Below are 21180 nucleotides of genomic sequence, written 5' to 3' on the forward strand. Positions count from 1 at the left end.
AAATGCCTTGCCAATTGGAATTGACCCATCTGTTTCCTGCCAAGCAATTAAATAGTAGATTGTGTAATCTACTGAACAAATGTGAAATGGTGGAACTCTTTTTAATTACTAAAACTTGGGGTGAAGGTGACAGAGCAGAGGGGAAAAAATAATACAACTATCGATTGGGTCAAGGTGAGAGAGGCGGGGGAAAGTCTCCTTGAAAGATTCGGGGGTTTAATTAGACTTTAATTGAAAATACTGGGCTTACAACAGAGCATTCTATACTTTAAAAGAAAAAAAAAAGGCTAGGATCCAGACTGCCACGCCTTGGGGAATAAAGATCACCCATTACGGCATTTTTTTTGTGTGTGTGGCCAATTTCGCAGCTGGAATGAAGCACCTCAACTTGTCCTTCTCGGCCTGTGGGTTTCTGGGCATCTACCACTTGGGGGCAGCATCGGCTCTCTGTAGACACGGCCAGAAGCTCCTGAGAGACGTGAAGGCGTTTGCGGGGGCTTCCGCGGGATCCTTGGTTGCTTCTGTCCTGCTAACGGCGCCCGAAAAAATAGAGGTAATTACAGTAGGAACAAGGACGCGTTCCTCGGCGAGCAGTTAAGACCGAGCTGCAACGATGCACGTCAACGCCAGGACGAAAGCGAACTGCACAGAAATAACACTCGGCCTGCGGGACGTAAAGGGTTAAAAAAATCTGACAATGTAGTCAATGGGGACATCTGTGCTCTGGATTTGGAAACGATTAGTTTGGGTGACAGTGAGACGGGAACTAGAATGCCTGGTTTTAGTCTTGAATGTTTATTGAGTCTTAAGAGTGCAGCCCTGTTTTTTTTGTTGTTTTTTTTTCAAGCCAAGTATATTGCTTCCTTATCTGATCCTGAGAAGCGCACGGGGCCTGTTTGCAAGGCCTCGAACACGTGGCCCGTAAGTCTGTTCGCGTCTGCGCACAAACAGACACATGCATTAAAAAGAAGGTGGGCCTATGATTTCTATTAAGCGGGGTAATATTAGAATTTAATTTGTGTTTCATTCTCACTGTACAAAGAAGGCTTGAATGCCAAGCACTTTCTCCAGAAGTCATGAAAAGCAGCCCTCGTTAAGTATGTCATTTAATGCAATCTATGTATTAAACATCCGTGTTTTGCTTCCAGGCAGCGATGACGCGTTTGCTGAGTCTGAGAACTGACTTCTTGTAGGAGGAGAATATTATATTTGTTAATTACCTACAGGCTCAAGCGGGTCTGAATAATAATCCAATGATGACTAGCACAGTCACGCCCAAGAATACAGTGAAGTCCCACTTAAGTTTTAAAACTACCGCACATGTGAAACATCAGAACTCTTCCAGTCTGCGCTGGGCGGCTTACGAAAGACAACCTGGACAGGAGGCCACGCACTCGGAAACCCATGTGTTTTCCTCTAGTCTTTGTACGGTGACTTAGTGGAGAACTGAAAAAGTGATTAGAAACCGTAGAGATGGCACAGGTGGAGAACCTAAAGTCAGGGAAACTTATAGGTCAGGTGTGGAAACACCCCCCAAACTAGAAGTCAGATAGGCTCTGACTTGCAAGGAGTTCCCTCCCACACTTTGTGGGGGTTTTTGGAGCAGGAGCTACTGCGGTCCATCCTTTTAATGGGGCAAATCCTGAGCTCTGGGGTTGGGTAGACTCGGCGGAGAATCCACAGCAGGGTCAGAAGTGTCTTCAGTCTGACTTAGAGTTAGCATGATCTGGAAATACTGCAATCCTCCAGCCCCTTACCGGGGTTTCTGTGATGTGCAGACATGGAACAGCGTAGCCGAATCTGAGACGTGAGTCACGGTGTTCTCAAATCCCACGGCCTGTCCTTACTTCCTTTTCAATATATTGGAGACCCAGTTGTCTTGTCTAATTGTGCCGCTAGGACCTAAGAGTACGTCTGTTGCCGTTCACGTTGGAGGCTGGAAAACGACTGTTTACCTAAAGGCGTCCTCATGCCTCCTTTTTCAAAATCAATGTTCAGCCATGTGTCTTCAGGTCATTTCGCCTCTGTTCTGGCTCGCCTTTGACGCACGCCGCTTGTAGGACGGCTGTGAGTTTTCTGCACTCGCTGTTTCTACCCGCGCCCAGCCCTGTTAGCTCTGTTCTCCCCGACGGCCTCGGCCTGTCGACTTCCACCTCCATTTCCCGTCCATTTCTCATCATATTGCAGGTCCCAGCCTAGATGTCCTGTTGGAGGGACGCCTTTGGGGACCCCTGAGGTGGGAGGTTGACGCCCCTCTGTTTCCTGTCACTGCTGCCAGGAATGACCATAGCTTAGTGGCTTAAAACGGCACACGTTCTATGACAGTTCTGCAGGTCACGTGTCTGTAAAGGGCTCGCTGGGCTGACAGCAGAGCGTCCGCAGGGCCGTGCCCCCTCTAGGGGACAGTCCGATTCCTTGTCTCTTCCCATAGCTGGAGGCTTGCGGCCCGTTCCTCCACCTTTAAAGCCATAAGCATCGCATCTCTTTCCCTTCCAAGGACCTGTGTGATGACATTGGGCCCACCTGAGGCATCCAGGGTCCTCTCCCCACCTGGAAATCTTTACCTGAATCGCACCTGCAGAGTCCCCTTGGCCACGGAAGGTCACACAGTCCCAGGTTCTGGGGACTAGGATGTGGACACCTCTGCGGGGAGGTGGGAGCTTGAATCTGCGACCTCACAGGTGCTGTGACAACAGTGGGACCACCGTTGTCACCTCACTGAGGCACTCCCAGGTGTCCCCAGGGCACGGGCTCTTTCTATCTCATTGTCACACAATCCCCGTGAGGAGCCCAGTGCCTGGTGCCTGGTAGGCTGCTGAATGAATGAATGAATGAATGAATGAATGGACAGACCTGGGTTCAAATCCTGGCTGTGACCCTCACGTTCGATGCGATACTCAGGACGATCCTGCATCTCTCCGAGCTTGTTTTCTCACCTGTCGAGCAGGTGGTTGTAGCCACCTTGCAGGGTCCCGTGAAGATGCGCTGAAAGAGGCTGCGTCCTGTGGATCGCAGCTCTGTGGGTCATCAGACCCCCGTAGGACCCTTTCACGACATGCCGGCGCCCAAACCTGGTCTGCAGAGCCTCTGATTTGGGGCCTGCATGACCGTCCCCAGGACCCCTCTCTCTGATGTCGGGGTCCTCGTTTGTAACCAGCACGGTTGCTGAGGCCACGGAATTGGGTGGGAGAGGAGGTTGACTGGTTGGAGCGTTGAGAGTCCAGCTCTCAAGGATGTCCGCATGGGGGCAGTGCCGTTTGGGGTGACCTAAAAGGAAAAGGTTGGACCTGAGCAAAGCCTTCGCTTGCCTGGCGACCAGGAATGGTGGGGGTTTGCACAGCTGTGGAGGAGCGTGGCCCCCAAAGCCTGGCGCTGGGTGTGTAGGGCAATCAGCACCCAGTCCTTGAATCACAATAAACATTTTCACGAAATGTAGAGTCACCTATGCATTTTCTCTTTCAGGAATGTAACGCGTTCACCTACACGTTTGCCGAAGAAATCCGCAGGCAGTCGTTTGGGGCAGTCACCCCTGGCTATGACTTCATGGCGCGATTGAGGTAGGTGTGTGTATCGTACAGAGTCCATGTCTCCCCACAGCCTGAGAGGACAGAGCGTCCGGGACACGCTCTAACCCGTGGCCGGCTCCGCGCGGCCCTCCATCTCCTGAAATACGTACAAGGCGTTCAGTAATCCAAGGTGCATGACCCAGGCCCCTTTCCCCCCTTTAGGAGTGGCGTGGAGTCCATCCTCCCTCCCAACGCTCACGAGCTGGCCCACAACCGACTGCACGTGTCCATCACCAACACCCAGACCCGAGAGAACTCCCTGGTGTCCACCTTCCCCTCCAGGGAGGACCTCATCAAGGTAACACGGCCCCGCTTTCCCACCAAATGACGTCAGGAGGGCTCGTTTAAATTCTGCTCCCCAGCAGAGAGCATCCCCGCGCTCCTGCAACAGAAGACCAGGGGTGGGGGGATTTTCCGGGACGCACTCGAGGGTATGCTGATTGCCATGGGAACGGCTACCAGAACCCAGGTCTCGAATTTTCCATCTGACGTTCCCGTTTCTTTCTTCCATTTGGTTCTCTCCAAACGCCTCTGAGAGTTGGTTGGTTGAGAAGTGATTCTCTCTGGGAAATCGTCGGGTGTGTGATGTGTAAGTGACAGTGTGCTGGCTAAGGGAATACGCTCAATATTTGTAAAACGGAAAGGATGCAGTTTTACAAGAGCTGGGCAATTTTATTTGTTCTTTTCTTTCGTGGGGATCATAACAAGCTTTAGGCGACACGGAGAAGGTGCGTTTGGGTGCAGAAGGGGACAGATTGGGAGTGAGTGGTCGACGTCTGCCGGCCCTGGATGACAGATGCATTGATTCTTCCTATCGAATGTTGCCGTTCGAGTGTCACTCTTCGGATGCTATACCTTGACATACCTGATGAAATGTGGGACGGACCAGTAAAATTACGCTGTGATTTAAGAGATTACAATATTTGTCCTTGGCGTACTGAGGACGCCAGCCTCTCCCCGATGCATTAACAGTCGTTCTGTCTTAGGAAAAGACACGTGTCTGTCATCTTGTGATAACCTGATGGAGCGGTACAGAATATAAAGGGAGAAGCAGGTCCATCCAGGCCTGAGTTGTCACACACCGTTGATGCCAGTATAAATATATAAGGCTGGCAGGGTGCTGGAATCCGGCTTCCGGTCAGTAGGGGACCACGGCTGTGTGTCATTGTGTGCTGAGACGTGACATGTGACGGGTTCTTCCCCCAGCATTCCCCTCTCGTTGAGTCTGTCCTGAGCTACCCGATGGGCAGTGGCAGAGCGCCTGGTGGCGCCTGTAACCCATCCTGGCTTACTCATCACGGTGGAGCACGTGCATAGCTTACTGCGTTCTTTATTTAGCTTTTATTGTCTATCTTTCTTGACTAGAATGTAAGCTCCAAGGGGGCAGAGTTGCGGGGTCTCGCCCACCGCTGTCGCCCCAGCTCCTGGCACAGTGCCAGCCGGCTCCCTCACCCTGTGGATGCAGATAGATAGGTGAATAAATAAATGAACTGAGGTGGCGCCTGCTACCACGGCGTGATTGACAACGAAAGAGAAGAGCATAGACACTGGACCTACATGCCCAGGGGCCTGGACAAAAGATGGGGTTGTCAGAAAAGTCATGATGTATTTTTTTTCTATGTGTTTCGTTGCAAAAATGCGTCACGACTTTTCCGACAACCCAATAGTTGAGCTGGGACGACAGTCCAGGTGTCTGATGTCCTTCCTGATGACACCGCAGGCTGCAGAGAATCCCGTCCTCCCAGTCCCTTCTATGTGGGACAAGGATGTCCACACCCCAGCCCACTGGCCCCGCAAACATGTCACCTTGTGTGGTGAAATGAAAGGGATCCCATTGTAGGGGAGATGGAAGTAACGGTCTTCAGGTGGTTCCCAGCAGACCCTGGACCTGCTGACCCCTTCCTCTCAGACGTCTGAGCCTCTAGAGCTGTGACACTTAAATGTCTGTTGTTTGTAAGGCACGTTCTGAGCGCGCGAGGAAACTGGGCATGTGACGAGGCCGTGTACAAGCCGTGCTGGGGTCCTGGGTCGGTGTCTCTCCGCCGCGTGTCCCGAAATGCAGGAAGAGACCAATGGTGTCAGCGAGGACTCGGTCATCCGAAGCAAAACGGAACTTCAGGATTTGGCACATTCTCCGCCCGTCCTTAAGGAAAAGAATGAGAACCTGTTCAGAGCAGAGCAGAAGCGTCTGATGAGGACATGAGTCTGCCATCTAAACACAAGCCAGGACCTATTGTCCAACACAGCGGTTCTCAACCTGTGGGTCGCGACCCCTTTGGGGGTCGAACGACCCTTCCACAGGGGTCGCCTACGACCATCGGAAAACAAAAAGATATTTACATGACGATTCATAACAGTAGCAAAATGACAGCTATAGAGTAGCAACGAAAATAATTTTATGGTTTGGGGGTCACCACAACAGGAGGAACTGTATTCAGGGGTCGCGGCATGAGGAAGGTCGAGAACCGCTGGTCCAAGACAATGGAAGGATGACCGACCCCAGAGGCATTCAGACATCGTCAGGGCCGCCCCTCGGATCACAGGCCCAGAGTGCCAGCTCCCAGGAGCGCAACACCACTGCACAGACCCCCACTAGCGCCGTGCCCAGCAGAGCCACAGGAGAGTGGGGCCACCCCCCCCCCGATTACCCTCTAGGACCCTGGACCCTAAGCAACCACCACGCATGCAGTGTGTCCCGCTGCAGGCAGCAAGTCCAGGCACAGAGCCAGGTACTCATCACAGGCCCCCTGCGACTCCTTGCTCGGTGGGCCCCTTCACACCTTGTCCCCTGAATCTCCAAGTGTGTACGTGGTCAACGCGTTGAAGTTCCAGATTTTATATTCTGGGATTTTTTTTTTCACGCAATCAGGAAACACAAGTGCCTTTTAATGTTAGCCTTCAGCAGAGCGTAATCAGGGAGGTACGTCCTGTGTTTCTGAGAGTCCTATGTCACCTCCACCGCTGAGCAGACGTGACTTTGAAGCCGGCCGTGCCACAGACTGGTGGCAGACTGCCCCTTGTCCGAATGAGCACGCATCACTGAATTCTGTGTGTTTAAAACGGGTGCCCACACGTGGCCCGAAATGGCCTTTTGACAGATGTGCGTGAACCCCCTTTGAGGTTTCTGCCCAGAAGACTTCCATGCATGGCGGGCTCCCTCTTGGGAGGAAGCACCGTGTCCCCGTGGCTAGGATGTCCCAAACGCCCCTCCACACAGCCAGCAGATACTGCAGCAAGCTCTTCTCACGTGGAGCCGCTGGGAGGTGAAGTGAGGACGGAATTTCAGATCAGCCATTATTTTGGGAAGACTCCAGAGGGGGGGAGATAAATTTGAATCTGACTTTGAATTCCAACGGCACCAGCAGGTTCTGAATAAACAGCCATATTCTCATTAAACTCCACAGTCGGCTCGCGGCATAAATGAAACTTGAGAATTTATCCTCCAAGGCAGCCAGGCCTCATCATTGTCTTAACACCCCTTTTCTGTAAGACGCGAAATGAAGACAGCTCGTTGGAACGTGCGTCGCATGCAGTTGGCAATGTTTTATACAGGGGCTACAGGAAGCCAGTGACTTTTACTTTTATCGCCGCATATTCCGTAGGAATGACACGAAACCCAAATCGACGGCTTCACGTACACGTAATGCTTCAAGTGCTGAGCCAAGTGACGCCACCCGGAAAGGGGGTTCCTGCTGTTGGCATCGGTGTTCTGCACCCAGACTGTCTCCAGACATTGCTACATGTCCCCATGGGGCAGACACCCCCGGATGACAACATCAGTCTTCTCTTGCTTCCTTAGAAAATTCTACTTGCTTGCAAGAAAATGGCAATACGCTGACGACGCATAAGAGATGTCACTTCGTTCTTAGCTGTCGGAAGCTAACGGCCCCGCTAACTTGGTTGATGTAAAAACCGCCAGCCCTTTGACAGGGAGAGTGAGCGATGCTGGAGCAAATACCTTGATTTGGAAGTGACAGGTAGTTTACAGTTCAGCACGCCCTTCCTGTCATTTAGCAGGACGCTTAACGGTTATTATCTGTAGGGAAGTAATTGGACAGCGTTTTTCATCCAAACACTTGAGAAGAAACCCGGGCATTAAGCTGTGAACCTCCCATTAGGCTTGGACACACAGGAAAAAAGAGCCGGCATAATTCTGGTTCTAAGCGCAGGAACGGGTTTTTTTATTTCGCAGGGCACGTATGTCTGTGCAGTGTGTGACATAAACCGTGCGAGTTGTGGTGTCGGCTCTCGAAAGGCCTCTCCGTGCTGTCATTTCGCAAAGCGTGTGCTCTCAAGAACCACCTCGCCTCGTGCTGGTGCAGGGGTACATCGGGCTGAAGAACTTGACCAGATGACCACACTGCTCGCAGAACAGGCCTAAGGGGTGCGGTGGGGTTCATCAGCAGGTGTAGCCAGCGGCCGACATGGCCACGCCGAGCAAGGACTCGTGCAGTGACCGTCCCTGGAAACAGCCTTTGCAGGAATGACACAAACCGCTGATGTGGTCGCGGCTCCCGGCGGGCTGAGGCGTGCGGGGCTGGGCATGCTTGCTTTCCACCGTGTCCTCCCCAGTGATCTGCTGTGTGGCCTGCCCGACATCATGTGACGCGACACCCCCGGCTGCCCAGCGCCGCGCACTGTCACAGCACTGGCCGAAAAGCACGCCAAAAGCCGAGGCTTTGAGACGAATGCCCGAGTACAGGCGTGTCTGCACAGATGCTGCTTTGTGGGTGGCTGGCCGGTGTCGGGCAGGGTGGCATCGTACCCTGCGTCAGTACTGCCCACATGCTGTCCTGCCTGGTGACCTGTGCGTTCCCTTCGCCGTGGGCCCGCAGCTGACGTGCCGGTTCTGGCACCGCGGACATGGGTTACACTGCCAGCTGCTTCCTCCTTCCCTGTGGAGTCCTTGTGCTGTGCCCGTACGCCCCTCAGGTTGGCACTACCCAGCCTGATGCCCCAGACACAAGCAGGACCTCTCCCCTGTCTTCTTTCTGCCTCCACCGTTGAGAGTGGAAGCAGCATCAGGGGCCTTCGTGCCTCCCACGGAGAAGGGAGGGTACCCACAGGTGTGTGCGCGCAGCCCCGATAGCCTGACTGGGGCGCGAGGACACACAGACCGTGCCCCTCGGCGGGGTTTGGGCTGCGAGGGGCCAGGACACGGGTTAGAGACACAGGGAGCCGTGGCCACGTGCAGCACACGCAGAAGTCAACGGGCTCCCACTGTGACGTTCCAGCCCGGAGGGGACTTGCCCGTAGAAACCGTGCCACGCTGGTGGGTGGCTGCGTCTGTCCTTCCGTCTGCGTTCAGAATAAACAGCCTTTGAGAGCTGGCCTCACACGTCATACCTATAGACTGTTTCTGTGGGGAAAGTGCCCTCTGAGATCCCAGTCATTCAGACGGATGATTTACACATCAGCTGGGGGCCACTGTCCATTTCCGAATCATATTTACGGAAAGAAAACCTGAACACTGACAGCAATCCGCCGGTCTTCACATGTCCGTCGAAAGATCGTCACTTAAATACTCAGTCCTAATGCTCTGTCTTCCCAAAGAGAACCCAAGCGATTCAGACGTAGTTTCCCTGCAAAATAAAACACGTACGTGTCAGGCAGGCTCCCACGCCCAACTTCTGTGGAAGAAATGGCGGTATTTTCAACGGCAATCTCTCTCGACGTTTCAAAAGGAAAAGAAAGAAAACATGGGGCCCCATACCTGCCACTGGCCCATTACATGTCCAGACCATGTCGCCAACGCATGAAAAGTGTTGCTCCCTTAGCGACATCCTGGTGACATGAAGTAGAACATCCCCAAGCTGCCAGCTCCTCTCCCTGTAATAACAGAGGGGTTTGTTCCTCTGCAAAATGTGAGTGCGCCTCTCAAAGGGATGTTTGCAGCATGGGGTACAAGAGTGGAAATTGTTCACTTGCAACCGGCACATACTCAAGAATTTAGACTTACCTGGACTTGAATCTTGTAATGACCCGGTTGTCTAGAATTAAAACGCCGATTTTGCTCAGGGGAAGTCGAGCGAGTCAGAATTGTGCATCTCTCTGGAGGGTGTTTCCAGATACCAGCAAAATGCATCATCTATGTACGTGGGTCCCGTGGTGCACTTGACACGGATGGAAGTTTTTTTTTTATAGTGCATATTTGGTTTTAAAACCAAAATTTAGAATTTTGTAGCCAATAGCATGGAGCCAGCTGTGTGCGTTCATGAGCTCTTTCTTTCTTTTCTCCACCTAGGTTCTCTTGGCGAGCAGTTTCGTGCCCATTTACGCCGGACTGAAACCCGTGGACTATAACGGGCAGGTAACGATCTTATAACCGAGGGACGGTCCATCAGCCCCGCGTTAATATGTCTTCTTTCAAGAATCCCATTTTATAATTATTCGGTGGCTGCAAATCAGTGCATGTGATTTATTTTCATAAAGAGTTTTACTTCTGTTAACAGGGAAAAAAATAAATTCAAGTGCAGGGGCCCTGGTACGTTATTGTCAAGATCTCACGATTGAGAATGTTTACCTGGGACGCTCGGTTTTACATCTGCTTAAAACACTTTATCCTTTGTTTCCTAAAGGATTAAAAGACTTTCTTCCCCTAATAAAGTCCTATTCACAGCCCCTTCTCTAAACAGCGAGACACAGAAGGGAACTATCAGGGTGAGGAAAGTCATCGGGGAGCTGGACACCTGCCCCCCCACCCCCAAACAATGCCGAGAACGTCAATCCATCCCGCCCCTGGGGAGCCCTGGTGGTCAGCAAGCTCCACTTCTGGCCTCTATTTTCCATGATGTGTTTGTCCAGAAGCAGCTTTCCTCCCCGGAGCCCTCTCTTCCTTCACTCGGGGCTGCTCTGCCGGCAGGAGGCCCGTCCCCCAGAGACAGTTAGAGGCGAGGTGGCCTGCGGGCTGCTCTGGGCGTGGCCCAGGGTAGGTCAGCACCCCGCTTTCTGCACTGCAACCCGCGACTGTGCCACACGCGAGATGCAGCGAACGTGAGCTGACTGTTGTCCTCCGCATGAGGGATGGTAGCTCAGGGGACAGCAGCGCAGGGCCAGCTTGCACGACGGATTTGGGGAGCGTTTTGCCAGGCATTTTCTTTTCTTGGAGGATGATGGTGCTGGGTGCTGAATAAACACAGGCCAACACAGAGGGGCCGGTGCCACTGCTACACCATCTGGACGCCAGGTCAGCTGATGGTTCCCGTAGGCGTGTGTCCAATCAGAACAAATGAGGAGAAGCAAACGCCATCTGGGAGAAGGATCTTCAGGCCCCGGAAACAGCCGTCATGACCCTGTGGTCACTTACAGAGCTTAACGGGCCAACGAGTCCTTCTCGTTGGCAAGCCGGAGACGTCACGTGAGCTCTGACTTCAGTTACAGGATGCGGGGTGCAGATGTCCCTGGATGAAATCCGTACACATGTTTGCATCGCTCACGCACTATCCTACTGAGACTTTGATAGATAATTTTGGAAGGTTCCTTTTTTTTCTCTCTCTCTCTCTAGGTATTAACTTATTTCAGAAATTGGCACCCATGCCCCCAAAAAAACAGGCAAAAAATAAATAAATAAAAAGAGCAAGTTGTGGGACAGAAACAGATATTTTATAAGAAGTCCTTCTTATTAGAAACCTCGTTTCTGAAACGGTTGATAGACACCTATACATATATATATAAACATCTCTACACATACGCATCAGATACACAAACACGTGAATGTGTGTTCAATACACACACACAGGAATGTGTGTCTATATCATGCACATGATTATATAGTAATAACTACTATGTTCTTTAAAAAGTAACGACAATATACAAAGTATGCAGGTCAGGTTCATTGTAATCTATTCATGTTTCCTCCTCCACCCAAACACAATTCCCTCAACAGAAATTTTCAACACGTTTTCACTACTTATTTACTTTCATTCCCCGTCAGGGACTTGGTCGCTGGCCAAGGCCATTGTAAACAATGCAGGACCGATCATTTAGTGTCCAGCTTTAGAAATAAAAACAAGTAAGAAAGACATTAAAAAAACAAAAACAAAAACCCTTAGCAAAAAGGGATGAACTGAGTTAAAGGCATTTGACGGAGTGAAGGCTGTTTGGTACTGACCCGTTTCTGCCTCGTCACTCTACCTTTGTGCTAAATCACACAGTTTTGGTTTTCTACATTATATTTTAAAGGCTCACATGAAACGCAGTGTACAGCCCTCGCTAAAGAGTCCTTTGTCGGGGGGGTGGCGATCAGCGAATAACAGACTTTTTCTTTCTTTCTTTCTTTCTTTCTTTCTTTCTTTCTTTCTTTCTTTCTTTCTTTCTTTCTTTCTTTCTTCTTTCTTTTGCATATCAACTAAAGGATCTTTGCAATGACAACTTGGGGGAATTTGAACTTAGTTTTGTGTGTGTGTTTCTTGTCAGCGCTGCTTATGCCATCAGCTCCAGGATGGGCTGAGACGTTGGCCTTGAAATAGATAGGAGAGGGACTGTGGTGTTTCTTCAGTTCTCCTTTCTCAGCATACGCTTCCGCCGAAGCCTCTAGGAGGTTCTCGTACCTCTTCTGTCCATCCCTGTCCTTTGGGCTTGGGTCTGAAAGCACAGACACCCTTCTGAGTCATTGTTTTTTATGCAGGAGTCCCCATTCTTTGTGGCTTTCAGACCTCATCTGCTCAGCAGCCATGCTGGAAATGGGAGATTTTCTGGTGTTTCTATTTATTTTTACCTTGGCTACAGAAAAGGCTGATTTCCAGGCCTTATACTAACGATGGACTGTGCTGGTGGATGGTGGGTTCCGTGTCAAAGTCGGCTTTCCACTTTGATTAAAGAACGAATCCGGCCTCATTACACATGGCTTCTGACCCGTTCACTGTCATCAGTAAAAAACTTCGGGACGTCTTCTTGAAAATAATCAAGTTAAGGCTTTTAAACAGTTGGCGAGGTTTCCTGATTCTGTCAAGCTCTTGTTATATGGGCAGATGATGCACAAGGATTGGCTTTGCCTCCAGGAGAAACAGCCAGTGGGATGAGTCCCCCTACGTAGTCATTTGAGAGCGCGTCCCAGGCACGGAGTGAACTAGACAGAGTCCTGCTGAGAATCCGTGCTCGCTTTGTCCACGTGAAGGCGTGGTGTTGACGTGGCTGACAGACGGACTGGTGTTTCTCTCCACAGAAGTGGATGGACGGAGGCCTCACCAACAGCCTTCCCATCCTGCCTGGTGGCCGGACCGTGACTGTCTCCCCCTTCAGCGGGCGGCTGGACATCTCCCCGCAGGACACAGGGCAGCTGGACCTGTACGTCAGTATCGCCAATCAACACATAACGGTGAGTGGTCGCGTTCACCGATATTTGAAGGGTCCTGATCTCCTGAAAGTTTCCGTGTGCTTCCGAAACTCTGGCAGCTCACCCATAATTTTAGGCAGTAGCTGCACCTTCTCGGTAGTACGTTTCTGAACACTTCACACATGTGTCGTGCATACAGATAGACCTGAACACCTGTAGCCCGGGAGTGTGCGAGTCTCTTACGGTTTAATAGCTGTGTGTGAAGTGTTTCCTGTTTCTCCCCTTCCTTTTAGGCTCCATAAACGTGCCAGGATTCCCGCGCCATTTTAAATTAGATCATTTCATTGTTTACGAAGGTGGCAGACATTAAGTATGGAAAAATATTGCAGAAAAACTGAGGGAGCCAACCGAATGATTTACGTAAAATGTTGATCCCCTCGATCGAGTCCTCCACGGGGACCAGTGTTAGACGCAGGAGACACTTGGCAATGTCTGGACGCATGTCGGGTTGTCACATCTGGGAGCTGCCACCGGCATCTAGCAGATGGGGGCCTGGGATGCTGCTCACCGTCCTCCAGTGCCCAGGACGCCCCCCACAAAGAGTGATGTGGCCCCAAATGTCACCAGTACCCAGGCTGAGAAACCCCCATCTAGTCTACGAGTGGCGCTCACTGTTCAAGTTTAACTTTTTCCTTCTGATTTTTAAAAATCACTCACTGCATCTACGAGCAGAAAGCTTAGGTTTCAGCGATAACGTACACTTCCCTGCACTGTGATGTCCTATAGCCTGAATTTGTCTTTCTATCCTAGTTGTCCCTGGCGAACTTGGTGAGGCTTAACCAAGCTCTTTTCCCTCCAAGCAAGAGGAAAATGGAATCGCTGTATCAACGTGGCTTTGACGACGCCATTAAGTTTTTACTTAAAGAAAACTGGTTCGAGGAGAATGCTGGAAATTAAGTTTACAGGGCTGAACACATTTCAGAACACATTTCTAATTCAGTCTTTTAAAAAACAAAAATTGTCGGAACTCTGTCCGATTAGTTTTGTAATAGATTTCTTTCCTTGGGATATTTAAGTTTTCACTTGCAAGGAAAGGAGGCACTTTATTAGAACTTGGTAATGTCATTGAGAAGGATACACTCGGGTGACAAGGGGTCGTTTTCCAGAACTGAAGTAGATCAACTACTACAAACCATGAAGAACCAAATCAACCAAGGAGCCTGTACATAAGAATTAAGTCCGGAATCATTGTTCACATATTATTTTTAAGTTTTACAGATGCCAGGTCTTCCATTTTTTGAGTAGTTGGCATGTCACCTCCAGGACGTGTGTGTGGGTTTCTACTCACCCGTGTTCACGGTCCTGACTCCTAAATCCATCTTTATGGGGCTTTGCCAAGCGTGAACTCTTAATTACTAAGAAGCTGTTAGAAACAAAGCAGTTTCATCGCATGCCTTTAATTGTTATGCATTTGTCTTTTTTATCTTTTGAAACCGTTCTTTAAATCAATTGGAGGATTCTTAAAATTCCCAATTACACAACTCTTAGCACATAAACACCAAGTTGCCCTCCTTTCCTATGCCTTCCACAGAGACTCGCTGTATAGCTCATGAGTTTCTATTTTTGGTTTGTATTTTTTTGGTTTTTTTCTTTGTTTGTTTGTTTTCTGACTGCAGCCAACTTGTATTATAGTTAAATCTGAATATGTCATTCTCATAAGTGACGCGAAGTGGATGGCTTTTCAGTTCATTCTTACATCTAAGTTTCACTAGATTTTTCACCTTTTACCGTTTGATGTGACAGTTCAGTAACTTCTTTGCGGATGCCTCCTCGAGCAGAAACCAACAGTAGTACACTAGATTCTTTAAAAAGTCTTTGGTGCCTACGGTGTGGGCCTTTGACCATGTGGGTGGATGGCACTTTCCTTGAAGAACGTTATAGGGTCATTGACAGATGGGTCTGCAGTACAGCGACACTCCACCACGGGGACGTGTGACCGTGGCACAAAGCACATAATGTGTGTGCACCGGGCATTCTCTGGGGGGAGGGGGGCCTGCTGTACCCAGTTCTGAGGGAAGGCAGGTCACAGAGTGTCCTCGCACCCCCAGGCTAATGGCTCTGCCGTCTTACCGGGGCCAGCGTTTCGGGGTGCTGTGGAGCAGGGTACGCCGAAAAGCTGAAGACACTTTCTGACCCAGATCCTGATATGTTTGCAGGGTAATTACAGTGATGGGCAGCTTGATAACGTCCCCGTTCCCTGGTGGGGCAATTTCCTCATATCCTCGAGTCTGTCATTTAAAATTTCATTAGTCTTGCTTTTCTTCTTTTCAATATCACCCTTTACCTTGTAACTATGGTAACCCGCTGCTTCCATTGACAACGAGAGAAGATAGATTTGGTTTTAAAGTTAAATACTGAGCTAAAGGAGCAAGCAGTGTATTAACAAAATCCACACTCTGTTACGTTCTGGAGTCACAGGACCAATGTGGCCGTGTGTGTCCGATGCTTGGGAAGATACAGGCGTCTGGCCTGCGCACTGAATTACGATTCCAAACACACACGAGCACTTCAGACACACAGATTTCAGTTATTCTGCTGCTGATTTTTTTCTGGTGATGAGAACAGACGCGTAGCATTACTTCTCTTTTTACATTGTTAAATATTCATCATTGAAGGCTTGCGTTGGGTCTAAAGCAGTCCAGCATTCATACAGTGGAGGACCCAAGGACGGAGGTTCAGGGTTCTGACATTTTTCTCGTCTAAGCTGTCTACGCTATTGCAAACTAAAATTGAACGTTGAAGCGATTATCCACATAACTCGAAGCAGGAGGAAAAGGCAGTGACTGCAGATCAGGAAAACAACAATAATACAAGTTGTTGTTATTGTTATTTGCAGATTGACAGTTTAGTTGGGCTGAATTCACCATGTCATTGCTCAGCTCTGCACTTCATTTTGCCTCTGGTCACACGACTCCAGGCTTTGCTTAGTCGATTCTAATACATATATTTATGTATTTCTCACATACGTCCCCTCAGGATCGTTTCCCCTGCCCCTCGATTGACTTCACGAGGGGCAAAAATAGGGTTCAATCTTTTCCATGCCATTGAAAGCGTTTCTGAATATCTGGTCCTGCAAAACTCATAATGATAGCATATCTGACTTAATCCTGTAATTAGGTCGGTTTTTTAAAAGTGTGAATATAGACATATATATATATATAATACATATGTATGTATTATACACATATATATGTGCACATACATACATACATACATACCTAAAATACAACAGTATGACATGTACATGTTAACTGACCTAAGGCTCAATTTCATTGTGTTTACAAATGTTCTTTAAGTGGTATACCGATGTATGATAAAAAAAAATATGGTGAATGTTTAAATTAAAGAAAATTTATAGTAAAAGACACATTGCCATTAATCGCACTCAAAATACATCCCCCTTGCTTCGAACACACTTCTCCCATCGTTCTTGCCACTTTCTGAAGCAGTTCTGGAAGTCCTCTTTCATGAGTGTCTTTAGTTGCACTAAGTGTCCTGAATCATTTTGACTTTGGGGAAGAGCCAGAAGTCACGGTGCCAGATCCGGTGAATAAGGTGGATGAGGACATACCGTCATGTTTTTATTTGACAGACATTGCTGTATTGACCAGAAGCAATGTGTGACATGAAGTATTGTTATGATGGAGGATGATTTATGGCACACTTTAAAACACACCTTCTCTCAACCGTAGCCCACACCCAACTGACTGCACCAAACAAGCTGAAACTTGGCACACGCTGTTACTAAGGTTCGACGTACCGCTTCCCATATTAAAGGTCCCTGCCTCTCTGTTGGATGGCGCTCAACAGCTGCATTCACTGTATCTGTTGATCACACCTTGTATATTCACATTCACTTCTGTGGGCAGACCAAGTGAAGTGCAGATTTATTGGTGTACGCCCCACTTCTGGAAAGCTGCACAGTTCAGCAGCCCAACAGCACACGCGCCCTCCTGACGGGCTCGTCAGCTTTTCGATGTGACTTTACGGCAGTGGGCAAGCTTGGGGCCCTGTAGGTGGGTCCCTGCGACCCAGGCTGATACCTGTAGGCTGAGAGCCTCCTTAGACGTAGAACTGCTCCAGGTCCCGTGCTCGAAGGTGCCAGCCACATGAGGTGTTCTCCCGCTGAAGACTGGACTTGAGCCACACAAAGATTCTGTAGAACATGGGTCCATTCCTGGTCTCGGGGAGCTCACCCGAGCACGTAAGACCAGGAGGATGTGACAGCGTTCAGGGCACACAGCCTCGTGAGAAGCCCAGGAAGGCTGAGGAGGTGCAGGGTGGCCCCTTTCCTCACAAAGCAGGTAGAGAGCGTGGCGACATCCTGCTGTCCGTTGCTCGCCAAGCCCAGAGCTCCACCGTCACCCTCCACCCATCCCTCACCTGGATGGGGAAGATCTGCTGGCCGAGAGGCCCAGCACGACACCTGTTCAAATCCAGGAGTTGCTTCAGAAAAGGGCTCCCATCCCGACATCAGGGACATCGCTCCATGGGGCCCCCTTCATGGTGCTCCTGAGACTTAGTTCCTGGCAGGGCTGTGGAGTTGGGAAATGAAGCAGCCTGCGGCAGATGGTCCAAGGGGGTTCCGAGCACCAATCCGTCCGAAAGAGGGATCTACTATTCCTTTTCTGACTGTTCCTTCCACTGGCTGAGCAGAATCTTGGTAGTGGGTGGATGATGTCATCATCTTTGCCGAGACAGCTCAGCCCACGCAGGCTGCTGGAGCATAATACCATAGACGGGGTGGCTTAGAAACCACAGACATTCACGTCTCGCAGTTCCCGAAGGCCAAGGTCAAGGCACCGGCAGCTTCGGGGTCTGTCGAGGGCCCGCTCCTCCCTGTGTCCTCGAATGGGGGAACGGGCGACGGAGCCCTCCCCAGTCCATTGCCTAAGGGCACCAATCCCACTCACAAGGACGCCACCCACCAGATCTAATCCTCTCCCAAAGACCCCCACCTCCTGATACTGTTATACTGGTGCATTTAGGTGGGGATTGGGGCACAAACAGTCAGCCTACAGCACAAGGGGACATCAATCTGCTGCTCTACATACAGTGAGGAGAGTGAGAAATGTACCCAAAACCCGGGTAATCCCCCTGGTTACCCCTGTTACCACCGCGAGTGCCATCGTTCATGGTAGACCACTGCGACCTGAGGTGGCCAAAGCAAGGCTACAGATCACTTGCAACTGAAGACTTTAATTGTTCCACCGGAAAATGGGCTCTGGTGCCTTGAGCTGTGGCTGCAAGCCAAATGTGTATGGAAGGAGCATGACTGAGGGAGGTCAGGTCTGGCCCAGCAGCAGGGCCAGCCCCGGGGCATGGTGGGAGCCTGCTCTGTCATGTCCTTCGCGTACATCCTGACTCTAAGACAACCAGAGCAAGTGCATCTATTTTACATACAAAGATATCAACACCATTTGCATGAAACAGAACCCACTCTCCTTATATGTAATGCTTCTTGGTATTTGTATTCCATTTTATTAAAAAACAGTAGGACACGTTCAAATGATTTTATATACACTAATGGGTTGTGAATAGATTCTGAAAACACTATGCTAACCCAGTTGTAGAATAGCACAGACACTGAAGTTTTTCATTTGTGTTTAAAATGCCTTTATTTATTTATTTAAAAAAAAAAGCTTTCGCATAAATATGGCACGGTAGAATAATCACTACGGTATTTGAAATAATTTTCTTTTTATTTCTCTTCTCAGCATAAGTCTTAGATATATTTTATCTAATTTTACGGCTACCGAACATCTAACAAATAATTTTTACTCCAAAACACAATTGTTTTCTATAAATAGAGTATTTTACTACCTGCTGTAAGACAGCTATAAATAAAAATTCCTTAGTTTATGCGTATTTCATTTATATAAATCTACTAAAATGGCGACAGTAATCACATATTGGAAATCTTTGATGAATTTTATAAACCAGGACATATTTTTATTTTTCAGCTACATTGTAGAGTTTCAAATAGTACAGTGAAGGTATCTTTAAATATGTTAATACTGCATATCTTAACATAGGTCATGGCCAGCTTTCAACAATGATCATATCAGTAGTCGGCTAGATTCTCTTCTGAAGAATTTAGTATTTCAGGCTAATGGTATGAAGAAGTCCAGTTGATTTCATTGTCAGTTGTTATTTTACACACGAACAATATATATTATGTTGGTTGTGAAGTTTTGCAGTGCCTATATGCTTCCTGTCAGTAACATATAATCAACTTGCTATTAAAAATGAATGCCCACGCAGTTAGAAGCAACTCCACAGGCAATATGGTAGAATACTTTGCTTCAAGATCTGTCTGTGATTCCAGTGTTACGCTCATTTATCACATTTGCTGAGAGGCAATAACTCATTGCTTGGCACCCTTATCATTTTAACATTGTCATTTAAGTATTGGCTATTACCAGGAAGATTACCACTGTGCACATTTCAAAATACCAGTGATTTGTAAAATGTTTACATGCATTAGAGGGACCGATAGATGTTTCGTCTGTTCCTCTCTGGCCTGCTTCATCAATATTTATTGAGAATTTAGTAGGTGCCAGGATCGACGCAAAGATGCTTGAGACGCAAACGTGAACAAATGGAGTAGGTCCCTGACTCCGGCAGTATTCATTTTCCTGGGTCAGGACACAGTAACAAGTAAATGAGCAAACCAGCAAGGTTTTAAAACTGCAGATTGTATGAAGTGCAAAAATAAGTAGAACAGAGTGCTGGTCTCTACAGTAATGGGAATGGCCTCATATAAAGCATCCCAGGGTCAGCAAGATGGTTCAAAAAGATGGTTCCATTTCCTCAAGATGCCGTATTTCCATTGGCCGGGAAATTATCGTACTGTTGTCCTTGGAATGGCGATCTTCACAGTCTTTGATAGGCATTCCACTTGACCAACCAGATGTGGGCAACGTTTTGAAGACACTGTTAAGAGATACTGGCTCTTGGTGGTACTGTTTTGTCCGTTGGCCGGGGTGCTGTTGCAATGGATCCTTTTTTCAATGCTTTTCATCTTGGGTTCACTTAATAAGCTTTTGTCACAGATGATGCAAATCACTGATAATAATAATAAAAACATTCTTGTTTTTTGTCATTGTGGGAGTGTATTTCAGTGTTCTCAGTGCTTGCCAGAGGGATAGGCAGCGTGTCCATACAGCTCACCTTTTGTAGCACAACCCCACTTTTTTTTCAGTTTTATTTGGTCCAGACAGTCTTCTTTTATGTAACTATATAGTATTTTTTTGAAGCTCAAGGATTCATTGACACATCTATAGCAATATATGAAAATTAACAGTACTTTTATACCGGTAGAATTTAAAAAGTGGAACAATGCATTGACAGCAGCAACAATGGTACATAAACATCTTAAAACTGTGCAAGACGCATATGAAAACGCTACACACATAGCTACTGACGTGTTAATGACATCATGTTCCAAAATGGGGGGATTGAGTTCTCTAGGATTGTTGTCTAGTTTCCTCACAGTAAACCACAAGTTTTACACATTTCCGTCACGCTGTCTGTCAGTGTTTTCGTTTTCAGGCTGTGATACATGGAGGTTAAAGTTCATCTGGCAGAATGAATGTTCAATGACAGCCCAAAAAGGTTAAGTAAGTGTGTAACCTCAACTTTCTTCGTTTCTTCCGATTTTCTCTCCGTGTCTTTTGTCCATTTTTCTGAGGTGTTAGAGATGTTCCTTACTTAAGAGAAGCTGAAAGATGAGATTGTTTTTAGGACAGTGCATTGTCCCAAGTTTGTGTTGTGTGGGAAAGAAACCAAAATCAAATGATCTTAAGTGAAAGCAGGATATGAGGAAGAGGTAGGTGTGACTGGTACACTTGGCTATTAAACCCAGCATGTACCTGGCACACCTGGGCACAGGTGCTCCAAAGAGACCATCAGACATCATTTATCTTTACAACAGCTTGTCTCCAGGTGGTGACTAAGGTGGCTGCTGTCTGAGGAAAACTCACATTTTACCACAGAATTGGCCACAGGGCATAGGGAGGAATTGTATTTTGTTTATTTTAGTAGGAACGTGCACCAGAAAATTCTGTTGGGCTTAGTGAGATGATGTGCCATCTCTGACCTCCGGTGGGTGAGGGGGCTAGCTATTCAGACAGTTCAGGCTTAAAGCCCATAGTCACCTCTTTGGCCTGAGGCTCACACACTGTGGAAAGAGGTCAGTACTGAAATATGTTCATTACTGAATTTTCCTAAAGAATAGCATGGCTGTTTGCACAGTCATGCTGGGAGAAGAATTTCTCT

At 48.4% G+C, this 21180-nt stretch overlaps 1 protein-coding gene across 1 annotated transcript; it reads left to right on the forward strand.

Moving 5' to 3' along the window:
• The first annotated feature begins 369 nt into the window (after positions 1-369).
• PNPLA4 (patatin like domain 4, phospholipase and triacylglycerol lipase) lies at positions 370-16269 on the forward strand. Its single transcript, XM_019634671.1, has 6 exons — positions 370-553; positions 3463-3557; positions 3729-3864; positions 9811-9876; positions 12730-12882; positions 13651-16269. Exons 1-6 carry the CDS (start codon positions 374-376, stop codon positions 13795-13797), a joined length of 777 nt encoding a protein of 258 aa, XP_019490216.1. The 5' UTR covers positions 370-373; the 3' UTR covers positions 13798-16269.
• Positions 16270-21180: the final 4911 nt, after the last annotated feature.

The sequence above is a fragment of the Hipposideros armiger genome, unplaced genomic scaffold (genome assembly GCF_001890085.2).
Source record: "Hipposideros armiger isolate ML-2016 unplaced genomic scaffold, ASM189008v1 scaffold_1800, whole genome shotgun sequence".
Classification (NCBI taxonomy): domain Eukaryota; kingdom Metazoa; phylum Chordata; class Mammalia; order Chiroptera; family Hipposideridae; genus Hipposideros; species Hipposideros armiger.

What these genes read in the sequence shown, in the direction of transcription:
- PNPLA4 (XM_019634671.1), top strand. Translation starts at nt 374, where the DNA reads ATGAAGCACCTCAACTTGTCCTTCTCGGCCTGTGGGTTTCTGGGCATC. An exon ending in GACTTCATGGCGCGATTGAG is followed by an intron (nt 3,558 to 3,728) that starts GTAGGTGTGTGT and finishes TCCCCCCTTTAG; the next exon opens with GAGTGGCGTGGAGTCCATCC. An exon ending in TCGCCAATCAACACATAACG is followed by an intron (nt 12,883 to 13,650) that starts GTGAGTGGTCGC and finishes TTTCTATCCTAG; the next exon opens with TTGTCCCTGGCGAACTTGGT.